Source organism: Cylas formicarius, unplaced genomic scaffold, assembly GCF_029955315.1.
Source record: "Cylas formicarius isolate icCylForm1 unplaced genomic scaffold, icCylForm1.1 PGA_scaffold_2__14_contigs__length_35257938, whole genome shotgun sequence".
NCBI classification, from domain to species: Eukaryota; Metazoa; Arthropoda; class Insecta; order Coleoptera; family Brentidae; genus Cylas; species Cylas formicarius.
Window position 1 is genome coordinate 13,734,105 of NW_026844319.1, and position 12,915 is coordinate 13,747,019.

Consider the following 12,915-nt stretch of genomic DNA (forward strand, 5'->3'; position numbering starts at 1 on the left):
AACAAGAGAGAAACTCTTCTATCTTCTAAACGTTATTGAGTATAACATGCACGAGCCGGATCACCAACGTCTGTATTAACTATGAAAAGTGCGATGTCAACAATAACATTAAACAAACGAAACTAGAATACTTGGACAGTATAACACGAAACGTAAATCGATATGATCTGCTGCAACTTATTCTTCAGTGCAAAATAAATCTGAGGCAATGGTCTGCCTTAACCACTACTGAACTATTGCGATTAGCAGCCAATAAAGTAAGATTTTCAGATAAAATTTCAGATAAAATCGGCCGGTGCATCGATTCTTGTTTTTGGCAGGGATATCGTGCAGCGAAATCAAATAGCGTTTGCATTTAGAGTTTTAATTATTTATGGGTGACTCTATAGGTAAGGTGTGACAAAGTTTTGCTTGGGTTTAAAATCTTGCGGATTGATTTGATATTTACCCGATTTTTTTTTGTTTTCACTTTCAACTTTCCATGGTATCTGTGGTACGTCGAAATTACAAAACATCCAAAACGCTGGTGCATGAAGGTAGTAGGTTCATTCGAAAGGTAATTTCTTGATATCTGATTTTCTGTTGAAAACAGAAAACATAACTAGAGAAGATATTTGTTCATCTTTAAAAATGTCAAAAATTGAAAGGTAAAAACACACTGCAAAGAGGTACTTCAAAATTGAACAAACAATCACAAAAGGAAAAGGAGAACGTTAACTATTGAAAGTACATGTCGGATATCAGAGACAAGTAGAAAGTTACTATCGTCAGCCGTATGAACTCATTTAGAAGAACGTCCATTAAATATTAAATATTTAAATGTTGTGATCTCTTATCGGATTTGCGTAAATTAGAGTATTTTTGTAGCTGTAATTTGCAGCGTGAGGACATGTATGGCGCTTGGAGGTGAAATTTGAATTTTTGGTTAGTTCTGGTTATTGTTCACTTTGGCAGTGGTTATGCTCTGTTTCAGAATACCACGGAGTTCTAAATCATGAACTGTAAAATCTTGTGATCTTAGACCTATTCCGTAGGCGTAACATTGTACCGATGATGATAGTCAACGGTCCCGATAGTGACGGTTAGTTCCTGAAGATAGCTAATGTTTCTCATAGTTGCAAAAATAGTTGAAATGAATAATACACTCATTTTACTTTTAATAAAACATCTTGGACAAAATAATGTCCGAAATGAAAAACGAAGATTTCATTCCGCCCATGGGTAACAAGAAATTGTATAAACCTGATGTACTAAATTATATGCCAGCAATATTTGATATTGGGGAGCAGAGGATAGTTTTGAAGGGAAAGCAGGAATATCTATTATTTGGACGAAACTTGGGTAAATGATGGATATACCGTTGGTAAAATATGCCAGGAGAAAAAATTAAAGATACACCTGGCAACCTTTCATTGAAGGATTTTAAACTGAAGTAAAATCACCCCCGGAAAAAAAAAGATTAATAATTACTGACATCGGTAGCAAAATGGATTTGTCGTTACGGAATAAAAATGAAATTGAACTGTGGATGTGTCTAAATCTAGTCGCGATATCATTTAAATTTTAAGGTAAATTATTATAAAAAGTCGACTTTTAATGACATCCTAACAAGTCATAATTCCATTCAACAAATTTTTATTGATACTATCAATGATACTATTGATGATTCAAATGAAAGCGGACTAAAGACAACTTATTCTTCCTGGATCTGTTAGAGTTGTGGATAATGCGATCTAAAACTCAAGAAAATCCGAAAAAATACGTGTGAAAGTGACCTTATCATTGGGTTTTAAATAAGAAGAAATTTCTCAAATCTAATGCTGAAAAAGAAGCTATTAGAGATTGTAAATTTGAATAAACCATTTTGTACGAATTTTTTTGTGGGCAAAATCTATTCAAAACGAAATAAAACGGTGCCTTGCCTTCCGCCATATCACTGTGAATTGAGTCCCATAGAATTGGGCGCAAGTAAAGTTCGTGTATTGAAGAGGGAATAAAAGCAGTGGATTGTGAAAAATGGAGTGCGTCGAACATGTGATTAAAAGGGAAGAAACAATGCTGATAACATGGTAATTATTATTATTTCTCCGAAATCCAACGACTATAATAGTTCATCTGTCTACTCGGATGGTGATGGCTAAAATTTGCAAATCAAATTGTATTGTAAATAGCAGATTTTTGAAATAATAATAATAATAGTACATTTATTTTCCAAAATACGGTTTAGGGCAACATTTTGATATCTGTGGCAAAAAGGGGTCTGAAAGTCAATGTAATTATAATTCGAGTTCAACCTCTCAGCTAATAGGAACAGTATTATTAACAATTTTAATATATATGTAACGAAAAATAACCACACTCGAAAAGTCACTAATATAATACTTGAGTCAATAATATACAAGGGGTCTATAGCCGTAGCCGTCTTCCTTCCTTTAATCGGGCCCTCCTTTCTGATCTAACTTCCCGTGATCCTTCTCCCAACTGTCTTCCTCGCATTGGCTCTTCTATCTCATCTGTGTATGATCTTGGTTGCCCTTTCTTCTTCCAATTACTTTGTTGATGCATCTGTTCCTCGCCCTTCTAAAATGTTCGTAACATATTAATTAGTCTTTTGGTTTCTATGTGATGTATTACATTGTTTTCCACTCTCATTCTTCCGATTTCTTCATTTATAACTCGGTATCTTCTAGCTAGGATTTTTCTTTTATTGTTTTTATTTGTGACCCATACCTCTGCTGCAAATGTCATTATACTCTTTACAATTGTATCGTATATTAACTTTTTCGTTTTTTATCTTGAGGTTGTCCTATATAACTGAATGGATCGTGTGTGCCCAAGCCTATTCTTTTTTTCCTCCTCATAGTAGCATTTTTAGGCAGTGTAAAGCCCAAGAGAAGTTGTTTGTTCCTTTTATTTCAATGTTGTCCTCTATTGGTAAATTGACTGCATTCTCTTTCGTCGTTGTAATGTACATTATCTTCTTCAAGTTTATTTCCAATCCTACCTTCTCATATTCTTCCTTTAACTTCCTGACCATGTAACTGAGGTCCTCTTGGACTATCACAACCTGGTCATCCGCTAAACAAAGTGTGTCAAAGTATTCATTCTTTACATTTATTCGCATTTATGTTTCCAGGTTTTCAAGGCATGTTCCAGGAATATCTTGAAAAGAATTGGTGAAGTTGACGTTGTGACTTTGTTGACTACGCTGTTGCCAATTTTTTGTGTATTTTGATGTTTTTATACCAGTTTTCCCATCGCCTTTATCAGTGTTGTTGGTATATCTAATGTTGACATAGTTCCTATACTTGCTGTGACACTAATTCCTTGATAATTTTCAGTCTTTCCACTCGTCTGGTATTTATTTTCCATTTATTGCTTTCTCAAACATTAGCTGTACCATTCTTAGCACCTTCTCCGGTCCATATTTTCTGGGCTGTATAAGTTGTCCCTCTTCTTCTTTTTCTGACTTTTTTAATACAAATTCTTGCCTTCTTTCCGTGACGAGCTTCTTATAGCGTTGTTCCCTTTTTTCGTTTTCTATGTGTGGTATATACGTCATTTCATTTCTGTTTGAACTTCCACCACCGATGAACTGGTGTACATTTTGGCATGTCTTTTCTCAATTTTCGTTCTTTTTCTTGTTTACCAGTCTTTTTATTTCTCTGTTTTTTCTTTGTATTTTCTTTTATTTCGTTTATCGTTTTACCACTGAGATTATTTTGATATTTCCTTTCTTTCCCTTCTTCTTCTCCTCAAGCTTCTATCCCTGTTTGTAGCATACATTATTTGACGTGTGGGTATGTTGATTGGTTGTATGTTGCCAATAATCTATGGTCACTTCCAAATTCGGCTCCTGATCTGATGTTTCTGGTTTTTTTGGGTGCAGGTGTATTTATGGATGTCTTTATGTTGGAAAAATCCGTTTGTAACTTTTAAAGTCGTTCAGTTCTCATAGTTTGATGAAACTTTCTCCGTTGTCATTAGTTACCTCTTCTTCGTATTTTCCGTTACGTTATTAATTTCTTTTCTTATTAATTTCTTTTGTTACGTTGAAGTCTCCTGCAATAATAATTTTCTCCTTTTGTTTTATTTGCTTTATCTCGTCTTGTAAGGCGTCCGAGAAGCTTTCTTTTTCGATGACCTAGGTAGTTCTCTGCCGTAGATCGTGATCCGCATTGTTATGAGTCTTTTACTTACCGGTTCCCATGTTTTGATGTTTTTTCTAAATTTTTTCTTTATTAATTATACCCACTCCTGCTTTGGCTGTCCACTCTTTCTTTACTCCGCTCCATATATGTAGTATGCCGTCCATTTTTACCTCACCGTTTCCCTTTTTCTTAGTCTCAGTGATAACCATTATGTCCTGATTTTCAATTGTTCAAGAACTTCTTCTCTTTCCTTGTGCGTTACATGTGGCGAGTCTCACTTTTCGTTTTTTTTTTCTTTTCTTCGCCGTGTCTTCATCGGGATTGACATTTATAGCTGGTCCTTGAAAACCACTAGTATAATAGTCCCCCCCTCCCTTCCCCCTTCCACCAGTCCACCGCTTTCACTGTACACAAACTTGTATTTCATATTAATTTAGGAACGAGTCAGCATTTTACATTTCATTATTCTCTCGCACTAGGAACCGTAGTATAGTAATTCTTCGACAAAGAACGGCAGAAGTAACATAGCGTAAATTTCAGCATGCCCTTTTGCGATAAAAGGTTAATTCATAAACTCAAAAGGTGTAAGACAGTCATTTAAATTTATATGTGAAAAGTTGAGGTTGAGTACGGTACCTTTCACATTATTTCCTTTTATTTTTAGAATTTCAACACATCGATGGACGAGCCACGCAGGAAACGACCAGATGACAACAAGCCAAATCATATCCTGCTGTTTACCGTGATCAACCCAATGTATCCGATTACAGTGGTAGGTACCGCCATTTTCCATTAATTTTTTGCATTTCCATCTTTATGACGACGTCGTGTATGCACACTTCTCTGAGGAAGTGTTTCCTTGTGCGATTTTGAGGTAAAAAGTAAACTACAGGGTTCCAAAGTATGGTCACAGTGGGTCCCTTTTTTTAAATAGAAAATCATTTTTTAAAATCCAGTTTTGAATTCTATGTCAAATTTCACCTATAATTGATATAGCATACCTTATACCTATTTCTTATTTTTATGAGTAAATGAATAAAAAACTGAAATATAGTTCTGACGTTAACAGGTAAGTAGCTAGCACCAGTAACATTTTTAAATTGTTACAATTATATTTCAGTCAATAAAGAAAGTGAATGGTATTGGTATTTTCCGGCCTGAGAGATCTTCAGATTATGCTCTGTGAATATTTAGAATCAAAAGTGTATAAGGAAAAACCACAAAATTTAAATGAGTTAATATTCCGAATTAGACATGACAAAATTAATGATATAGGGTACATGAGTTAAGTATGAAATTTGACGCAGGATGCGAAAATGGATTTAAAAAATGAACTTTGTATCGACATCTACTTTTGTGCGTTCACAACTTAGGCTTAAGAAATATTTATGGAAAAACCTTTGAAAACCTCATATGCGATAACGCTAAAACAAATTGTACTTCAAGTTTCTTTATCCCGAAAAGTTCAAAAAATAAACAAGAGTCGGTGGCCAATTATTTTTCTATAATAAAATAATTGTTACGACTGCAGTTACATATGGGGGGTTAAATTTGCCTTGCTACTTTCAACAACACCGTGTTTACATGTCAAGCAGTCGTCCCTTGAAGTTTGACTTTCTGCTTTTCGCACACCCCGTGTTTATACTTTTAAAAAGAAATTAATTTGGGAAGAAATTATTTTCCAAAAAGTTCGGACTTGTGGATAAGGTCATTTTCGATATGAATCATGCGGAATCAATCTTCGTCCAACATTTAAATGAATGAAAGAAGCTTTGGATGCGTGAAACTTTCTTTGCATAATATAGGGTTATTATTTTCGATGTATAGAACTTTAAGTTGGCATTACTGTTCAAGATGGCGACCGATTTAACAGCTGTCAAGTGTTTTATTCTCAGTTTGGTTTGGCAATTCATCATGAATAGACTCAAGCCTGAACTACGCTTGCAAATAGTGCAATTTTATTTCGAAAATAATGGTTCTGTGCGGAATACGTATCGCGCACTACGTCCATTTTATCGTCGACAAAATCGTCCATCAGAGCAGTTAATTCGATTAACCATGGCACGTTTTCGCACCACGTTTACTTTTATTGATAACTCGGATCCCCAGAGACGCCGTACGGTGCGTACAGAAGAAGCTTTTGCTGCTGTAGAGCGTAGCATTGAGGAAGACCCGAATGAGTCCATCCGCCATCGAGCACAGGAATTGGATCTGTGTGCAACCACTTTATGGCAGATTTTGCGGAAGCATTTTGGTTTACGTGCTTACAAAATCCAACTCGTGCAAGAATTGAAGCCAAACGAGATTGCCGTTGTTCCCGATTTTCATAAGCGAATTTTGTTTAGCGATGAAGCGCACTTCTGGTTGAATGGCTACGTCAACAAACAAAACTGTATGTCGAAACACCGTTACATCCAGAAAAACTGACTGTTTGGTGCGCTTTATAGGCTGGTGGAATCATTGGTCCGTACTTCTTCAAAAACGATGATGGCCAGAACGTTACAGTCAATGGTGATCGGTATGGAGTTATGATTATTAACTCTTTCATTCCTGAATTGAATAACCACAATCGATTTATTGAAAGACACGTTTGGTGACCGCCTAATTTCACGTTTTGGACCTGTGAATTGGCCTCCAAGATCTTGTGATTTAACACCGGTAGACTACTTTCTGTGGGGCTAGGTAAAGTCATTGGTCTATGCGAATAAGCCACAAACGCTTGACCATTTGGAAGACAACATTTGCCATGTTATTGCCGATATACGGCCACAAATGTTGGAAAAAGCCATCGAAAATTGGGCGTCCAGATTGGACTACATCCGCGCCAGCCGTGGCGGTCATATGCCAGAAATCTTATTTAAAATGTAATGCCACAAGATTATCTTTCTGATAAATAAAATTCATGTCAATCGAATAATCCATAGTTGTTTTATTGCAACTTAAATTTCTATACATCGAAAACAAACACCCCTTACAATAAGGGTGGCATACAATACATTGCAGGCAAATTTACTATATAATTTAGATTAAGAATGTATTGATTGATTGAAGATATTGATTGATGAAATCTACTTTATTCTTATTTAATATTTCGTAATATAAGTTAAGATTCCGCAAATACAGTGGGTATAGTATAAAATATACAAAGATATACATATATTTTTTTCTACATCTAGTGCTGTTGTTGTTTATCTGTCTATAAGAAGAAATAAGTCCTATTGAGAAAATTTTAAAGTTTTATGTATAAATTTTAGTCTATCCCGAAGAACTATGACCGGGTTTTTATTTCTTGTTTTTTTTTTGTGGTCTACGGGATGAACTTCAATACACAGAAGTGCTTGCTGAATGTATGTTGCTGGAAAGGTAACATGGGTACATTGGTACATGAGCTTTCTGAAATGCGTTGATACAATTTTGTGTATTTATGATAATATGCTTATTGCACTTTTCAGTTATTTAAATAATTTTGGTTTCTGTTTTTTTTTTTAAATAATATATAAAAGAAGAACGTTTAAAAATAACCAATTTAAATCAAATTCGAATTAAGCCAGTCTTTTGCATTAGTGTTTGCAGAGTATACATAGTGTTATATCGAAAAAAAATTTTTTTTACTATTAAAAAAAATGTCTTATAAATTTTACTTTCATGTTTGGTAGGTATTATAATAATTATAATTAAATTAATGAAGTTAATTATCACCAAGTTATTGTTATAATTTCTGGAATTGTTCTGCAAACATATTATTTTTCTCGAAAAAGGTTCGTTTGATCGAAAAACTTAAAAGACCATTTTTATTTAGAATTAATTATGTTATCTATAGCATATTATACTGCAATTCTGGTAACCTGTATTTGAGTCACGAGTTTTGTTTGGCACGAGCGGAATTTTTGGGTACATTTTTGCAAAACAACAGGAATACATCCACCGAAATGACCGTGAGAATTGACAGCCGTGGGAAATATCTCCGAAAACATCCGGTTGCTCTTAAACTTTGAGGTAATATCCCGGAAATGTCCGAGGTGGCTCGCAGCCGTAGGAAACGAAACTGACTTCGTAAAAAGACATTTTGCGCACACTAGATCGGTGTATAATTGGATGTTTTAGAGAAGGTAGTACAGCAATTTGTTTATAAGTGGCAATAACATCCACTAATTTTGAAGGCAAAAGAAAAGTTTGTTTTAAAATTAGAAAGGACGATTTTTTCTAAATATTTCAACAATTTTAGGTCATATGAACTTTGTCACTTATTTTTATCTGCTGAACACGCTGTTAAAGTTTCTTCTCTATGATTTGAACCATCCAGTATAGAACAAATAATATTGGATCTGTTTTTATTGAAAATTTTTGTCTATTCGCTTCTGTTACTTGCGTGGCTATTTTTTAAGTAACAAATTGATAAAAAAGATGTATTAAAGTAAAGTTTTGATAAGCGTCGTTTTTCGGTAGTACAATCGTTAAACAAACATTAAAAACAATCTCGATAGCCGTAAAAGTTGTTCGTGGTGTAAGCGCGAATTATAAAAACAGATTTAGATATATTTACTTGTTGGTATAATCTTATCGCGAGATTGTAAAATGCGAGCACTTAAAATTCAATTATCAAAAAAAAAAGTAAACGCATTCGATCGGGTTTCGGTAAATATACGGGCCCTTTAATTGTACGTTGTTGTTCGTGGAATTTTTGGAATTGTTTTTTGATGTTGCTTATTAGGACCAGGCGACGGGGGCAGTTCACTGTGGAATATGAGAACATTTAAAACCATTGGTTCTTACCGGTTCAAATTGGCAACTAAAGCGAGCCTCAATGATTTCAACGCCTACTAACTCAAGTCGGAAGCTGTTTTATTTCTTTCAATTGAATGTTACATTTTCCCCCCTTGTGCCAATTAAACGTAAGTTGTTACTTACGTGACTGAAGTGGAAAGCACAGCAAAATTGAGGCTTAAGCTTAGAGATCTAAAACGTAGAAGTGAACGGGCGCTGAGGCTTATTGGGCAGTGTTTCCATTTTATTTCAAGGATGTAGGTCCAAGAAAACAGGTTTTTTTACAACGGGTTCCGTATAACTCTACATTGTAAGGTAAGCCTTCTAACCAAAATATTGGCTATGCCGGTTAAAGCGCTTTAGCGCTTTGATTTGATGCCAAATTGACGCGTTAAATTGTCGATGTGTGAAAATTAAATAGTTGATGGGAATTTATCAGTTTTATATATTCAAGGTTTTTGTAATTTTGCAGGAGGAATTTCTCGTATAACGTTATCACTCTAAACACAATGTACTTCTTGTACAATGTTACTTCTTGTTCGAGGAACATAACTAATAAAAGTGTTTTTCTAACCAAAGAAAGTATTTTTACTTTTTTATACAGTGTGGCCCATTTAAGCTGAACAAACTTCCATATTTTGGCTATCTAAATAAATAAAGTTTTGATGTTTTGTTCGGTTATACAGGTTGAGGGTTCACATTTTTTAAAAGATGCTCAAGTGAAATTTAAATTTTAACTGCTACCTACTGCGAATTCACAAATAGGGTCAATTTTAGATTTTTTTTGCGTCCCGTTAAAGAAATGAGAAAATTATTTGAAAAAGTTGTTTCGAATATTATTCTTACCCCACATACCAAATTTCATGAAATCATTCATATTTTAATTTTTTTTATTATTGTAATCCCGATTTGTGGGCCTTGTTTTATAAACTTTATTTTTTATCACTCCCGAAAATTAAAAATCGGGTGGTGTAATGTCAAGGGACCTCGGAGGGCATGGTTCAAAAGGACTGTTTCATTCTATCCGGGGCATAGGAAATTTTTGATTTAACCATTGACGAACAATCCTTGAATTGTGAATGGATGTCGCACATTGAGAGGAAGATTTTCTATGTCATTCCATAATTCTGCATCGAAAATGTTAACTAAATAACCAGCATTTAATGATTCTGTCAAGAAAAAAAGACCAATTGTTTGGCCTTCCAGAATCCCACGTCAGACATTGCCTTTCTGGCAATATTGTTCTATACAATTTATAACCCGTTGGGGATTATTTCTGGCTCAGTATCTACAATTTTGAGATGATATAATCCAGGGGCGGCTGGTGCATACGCGCTGCAGTGCTACAGATTTCCCAAAAAATTAATAACTTACTGAAAAAAGTCATAAGCTAATCGCGCTGAATTTATATTCATTTTGAACTATGTTGGTAATTTTCAATTTATTTTATAAGAAGAGATTTTTTAAATATTCCTAGAAAAGTTAAAGGTACCAGATATTACTATTGGAAAAACTGGTATAAGTAAAGGAAAAATTTATACAGGAAATTTAGTAAAGAAATTTAAAAAAATGCTCTATATTGTTTTCTCTGTTTACTTTTGGTGGCTATAAAGCTTGGATGGAAATAGAAGAAAATAAAAAGACATGAAAATTCTAAAAGCCACATTCATATTTGTACGGAATTTTTCTTATTAGGGTCAACCAATATTAGAACTCAATTAGATTCTGCTTATTGGTTAAAAATTGCTCGATATGTTAAGGGCATTTCCAAAGAACAGTGCATCCTTGAAGTTTGTCATGAACAAATAATTGAACAAATTTTCAGTTTTTGGTTAAGGTAAGTTTTTTGCAAGAATTGTAGCCCACCTTAAAAATTTTCCCATTAGCCGCCACTCATACTATTGGTGTCACATGTAGCCTAATCCGGAAACATAATCTTCTTCAGAAAATGGATGTCATTTAAAAAATTACCTTTGGCCCAATAAAAATTATCTAACCCGAAATATAGGGTTGTCTTTACATTAAATGCCAAATGACCAATGTATTTGACGTAATTGATATCGATCATTTAATGAATTAATACGCTAACTAGGGTGAACCCTGCTGCGGAATAGTTTCTATTCCTAGTTTTAAATTGACACGAATAATTAAACAGGGTGGACAATTTAAAGTTTATATCGTGAAGTTCAGATAAATTTGCAATGATAGTTTTCCATATTTTGGTTTTTAAGACCTACACACCTTGAATCAGTGCTAAAGTGTTTTCTAACATGTTATCAGCTTTCCACATTCTTTCATCTGTTCGACGCACTTAGTCCATTTTACAGAATCCGATGTCTTTATTCCCTTACTATGCTTTCCTACTTACTATAAAGCGGTTTATTTTTTCCCATACCAATTCTAGGGAATTTATTTGACAGTGATGTGGCGGAACGCGCAGTACTGTTATATTTAATTTTAAATCGATTTCGACAACAGAAGTTTATTTAAATTTACAATATCTATGTTCTTTCTCGATGACGCGTTTGTTCAAGGTGGTTAAACGAGGCTATTATTTTTCTAATGACAGTCTTTTCATTCTCATTTTTACACATTGTTTTTGTTCCTGTGGGCATATTGTTGACTGTCCAATTGCAATGTTGCGTTTTGGTGGTAAAGAGCTTTGAATGTATCGAGAATATTTTCTGCCGGAAAGTAATCATAATTCTAATTTAAAACACTATGCCACAGCTAGGGACGCTATAACATTACGCCTATGGAATACGGCTAAGGCCACTACATTTTGCAGTTCATTAATGGTTTTATAACTCTCTGGCGCTAGGAAACATAAAAAGAAAAATCTGAACTTTCAAAACGCTATTCAAACGTTTGTTTATTCATAGATCTCTGTTATTTGGTTAATAGATAGATTGATAGTATGATGATAACCATATATTCAAATAATTTAATTTTTAAACCAGTGGCATGTGTACAAGATTTAGAATTTTGTAAAAAATATGCACGGCGCTTCCTTGTATTAAAATGAAAGCTATTTTTAAAATCCCTATTCATTTTAGTGTAAATTTAATATGTTTTCCATGAAAAAAATGTGCAAATATCTTCGGATTTTTTTTGCAGATTCACATCTTTCTTACAAAATTTCATAAATTTCATAAGTTGTTAAATAAACTTTTTTTTTCATTGCTCAACAGTGATGGTGTTTGAGACGTAGGATTTTTTTTTCTTAAAATCCCTCTCAAGAAACTCGAACTCATTCTGAAACGCTATTGCGTGTAGCCATTTACGCCATAACAATTAATGTTTAAATATAGGTGGGTAGATTTCGATTAAATATTTCGGTTGGATGCAGTTACTACGTAACAAACCTGATAACGCGGATCATTTAAAAATCTATGACACGGCTCTTACGTAAATATTATCGTAATCGCCAATCTCGTCGTATCAAATTTCGATCGGTTGTTGATTTTGCGCAGCTTTTTGATATTTCGCTCGTCGTTTCCATTCGTATTTACGACGGGTTTGAAAATAAACCCGCCCATTTTCATTAGCGATCCGATCGCCCGAGTATTTTTTTATTCAATGCACGAAATTGTTGTTATAATTGTAGGATTCTGTTAATGAGATGATAATAGTTGATGATTGCTGTGGAGATCTATGGTAGAAGAGACTTGTGTGATATTGAGATTTTATAGGTTTTTATTGGTTACGGCGTCCCAATTTGGCCACCAAATTTTATAATTCTAAAAGTATGCAAAGTGTTTCTGAAAAATAAGTAATTCTAGAAAGTGAATACGAAATTTTGAGCAATTTCTCTTGAATTCCTTGAATTGTTTTGAAATTATTTGAAGCTCTTCTCGAATTCCTTAGAATTCTTGGAATTATTTATAATTCTTCTGGAATTCCTTAGAATTCTGCAGGAATTCTTTGAAATTTGTCGGAATTCTTCATATTGTTCACTAGAATTCCTCTGCTGTTTACTCCTCCTATATGTCAATGCTTA

At 34.0% G+C, this 12,915-nt stretch overlaps 1 protein-coding gene across 2 annotated transcripts in view; it reads left to right on the forward strand.

The window, feature by feature from the left end:
* The window catches only part of LOC132698414 (heterogeneous nuclear ribonucleoprotein L), a 247,396-nt gene that overhangs the window by 9,344 nt on the left and 225,137 nt on the right, over positions 1 to 12,915 (forward strand). For both annotated transcript variants that reach the window (XR_009618369.1, XM_060664455.1), the window contains exon 2: positions 4,816 to 4,923. Coding sequence is in view for 1 of the 2 variants with exons in the window: in XM_060664455.1 (XP_060520438.1) it covers positions 4,816 to 4,923 (108 nt within the window). In the remaining variant the exon portion in view is untranslated. The remainder of the gene's footprint in view (positions 1 to 4,815; positions 4,924 to 12,915) is intronic.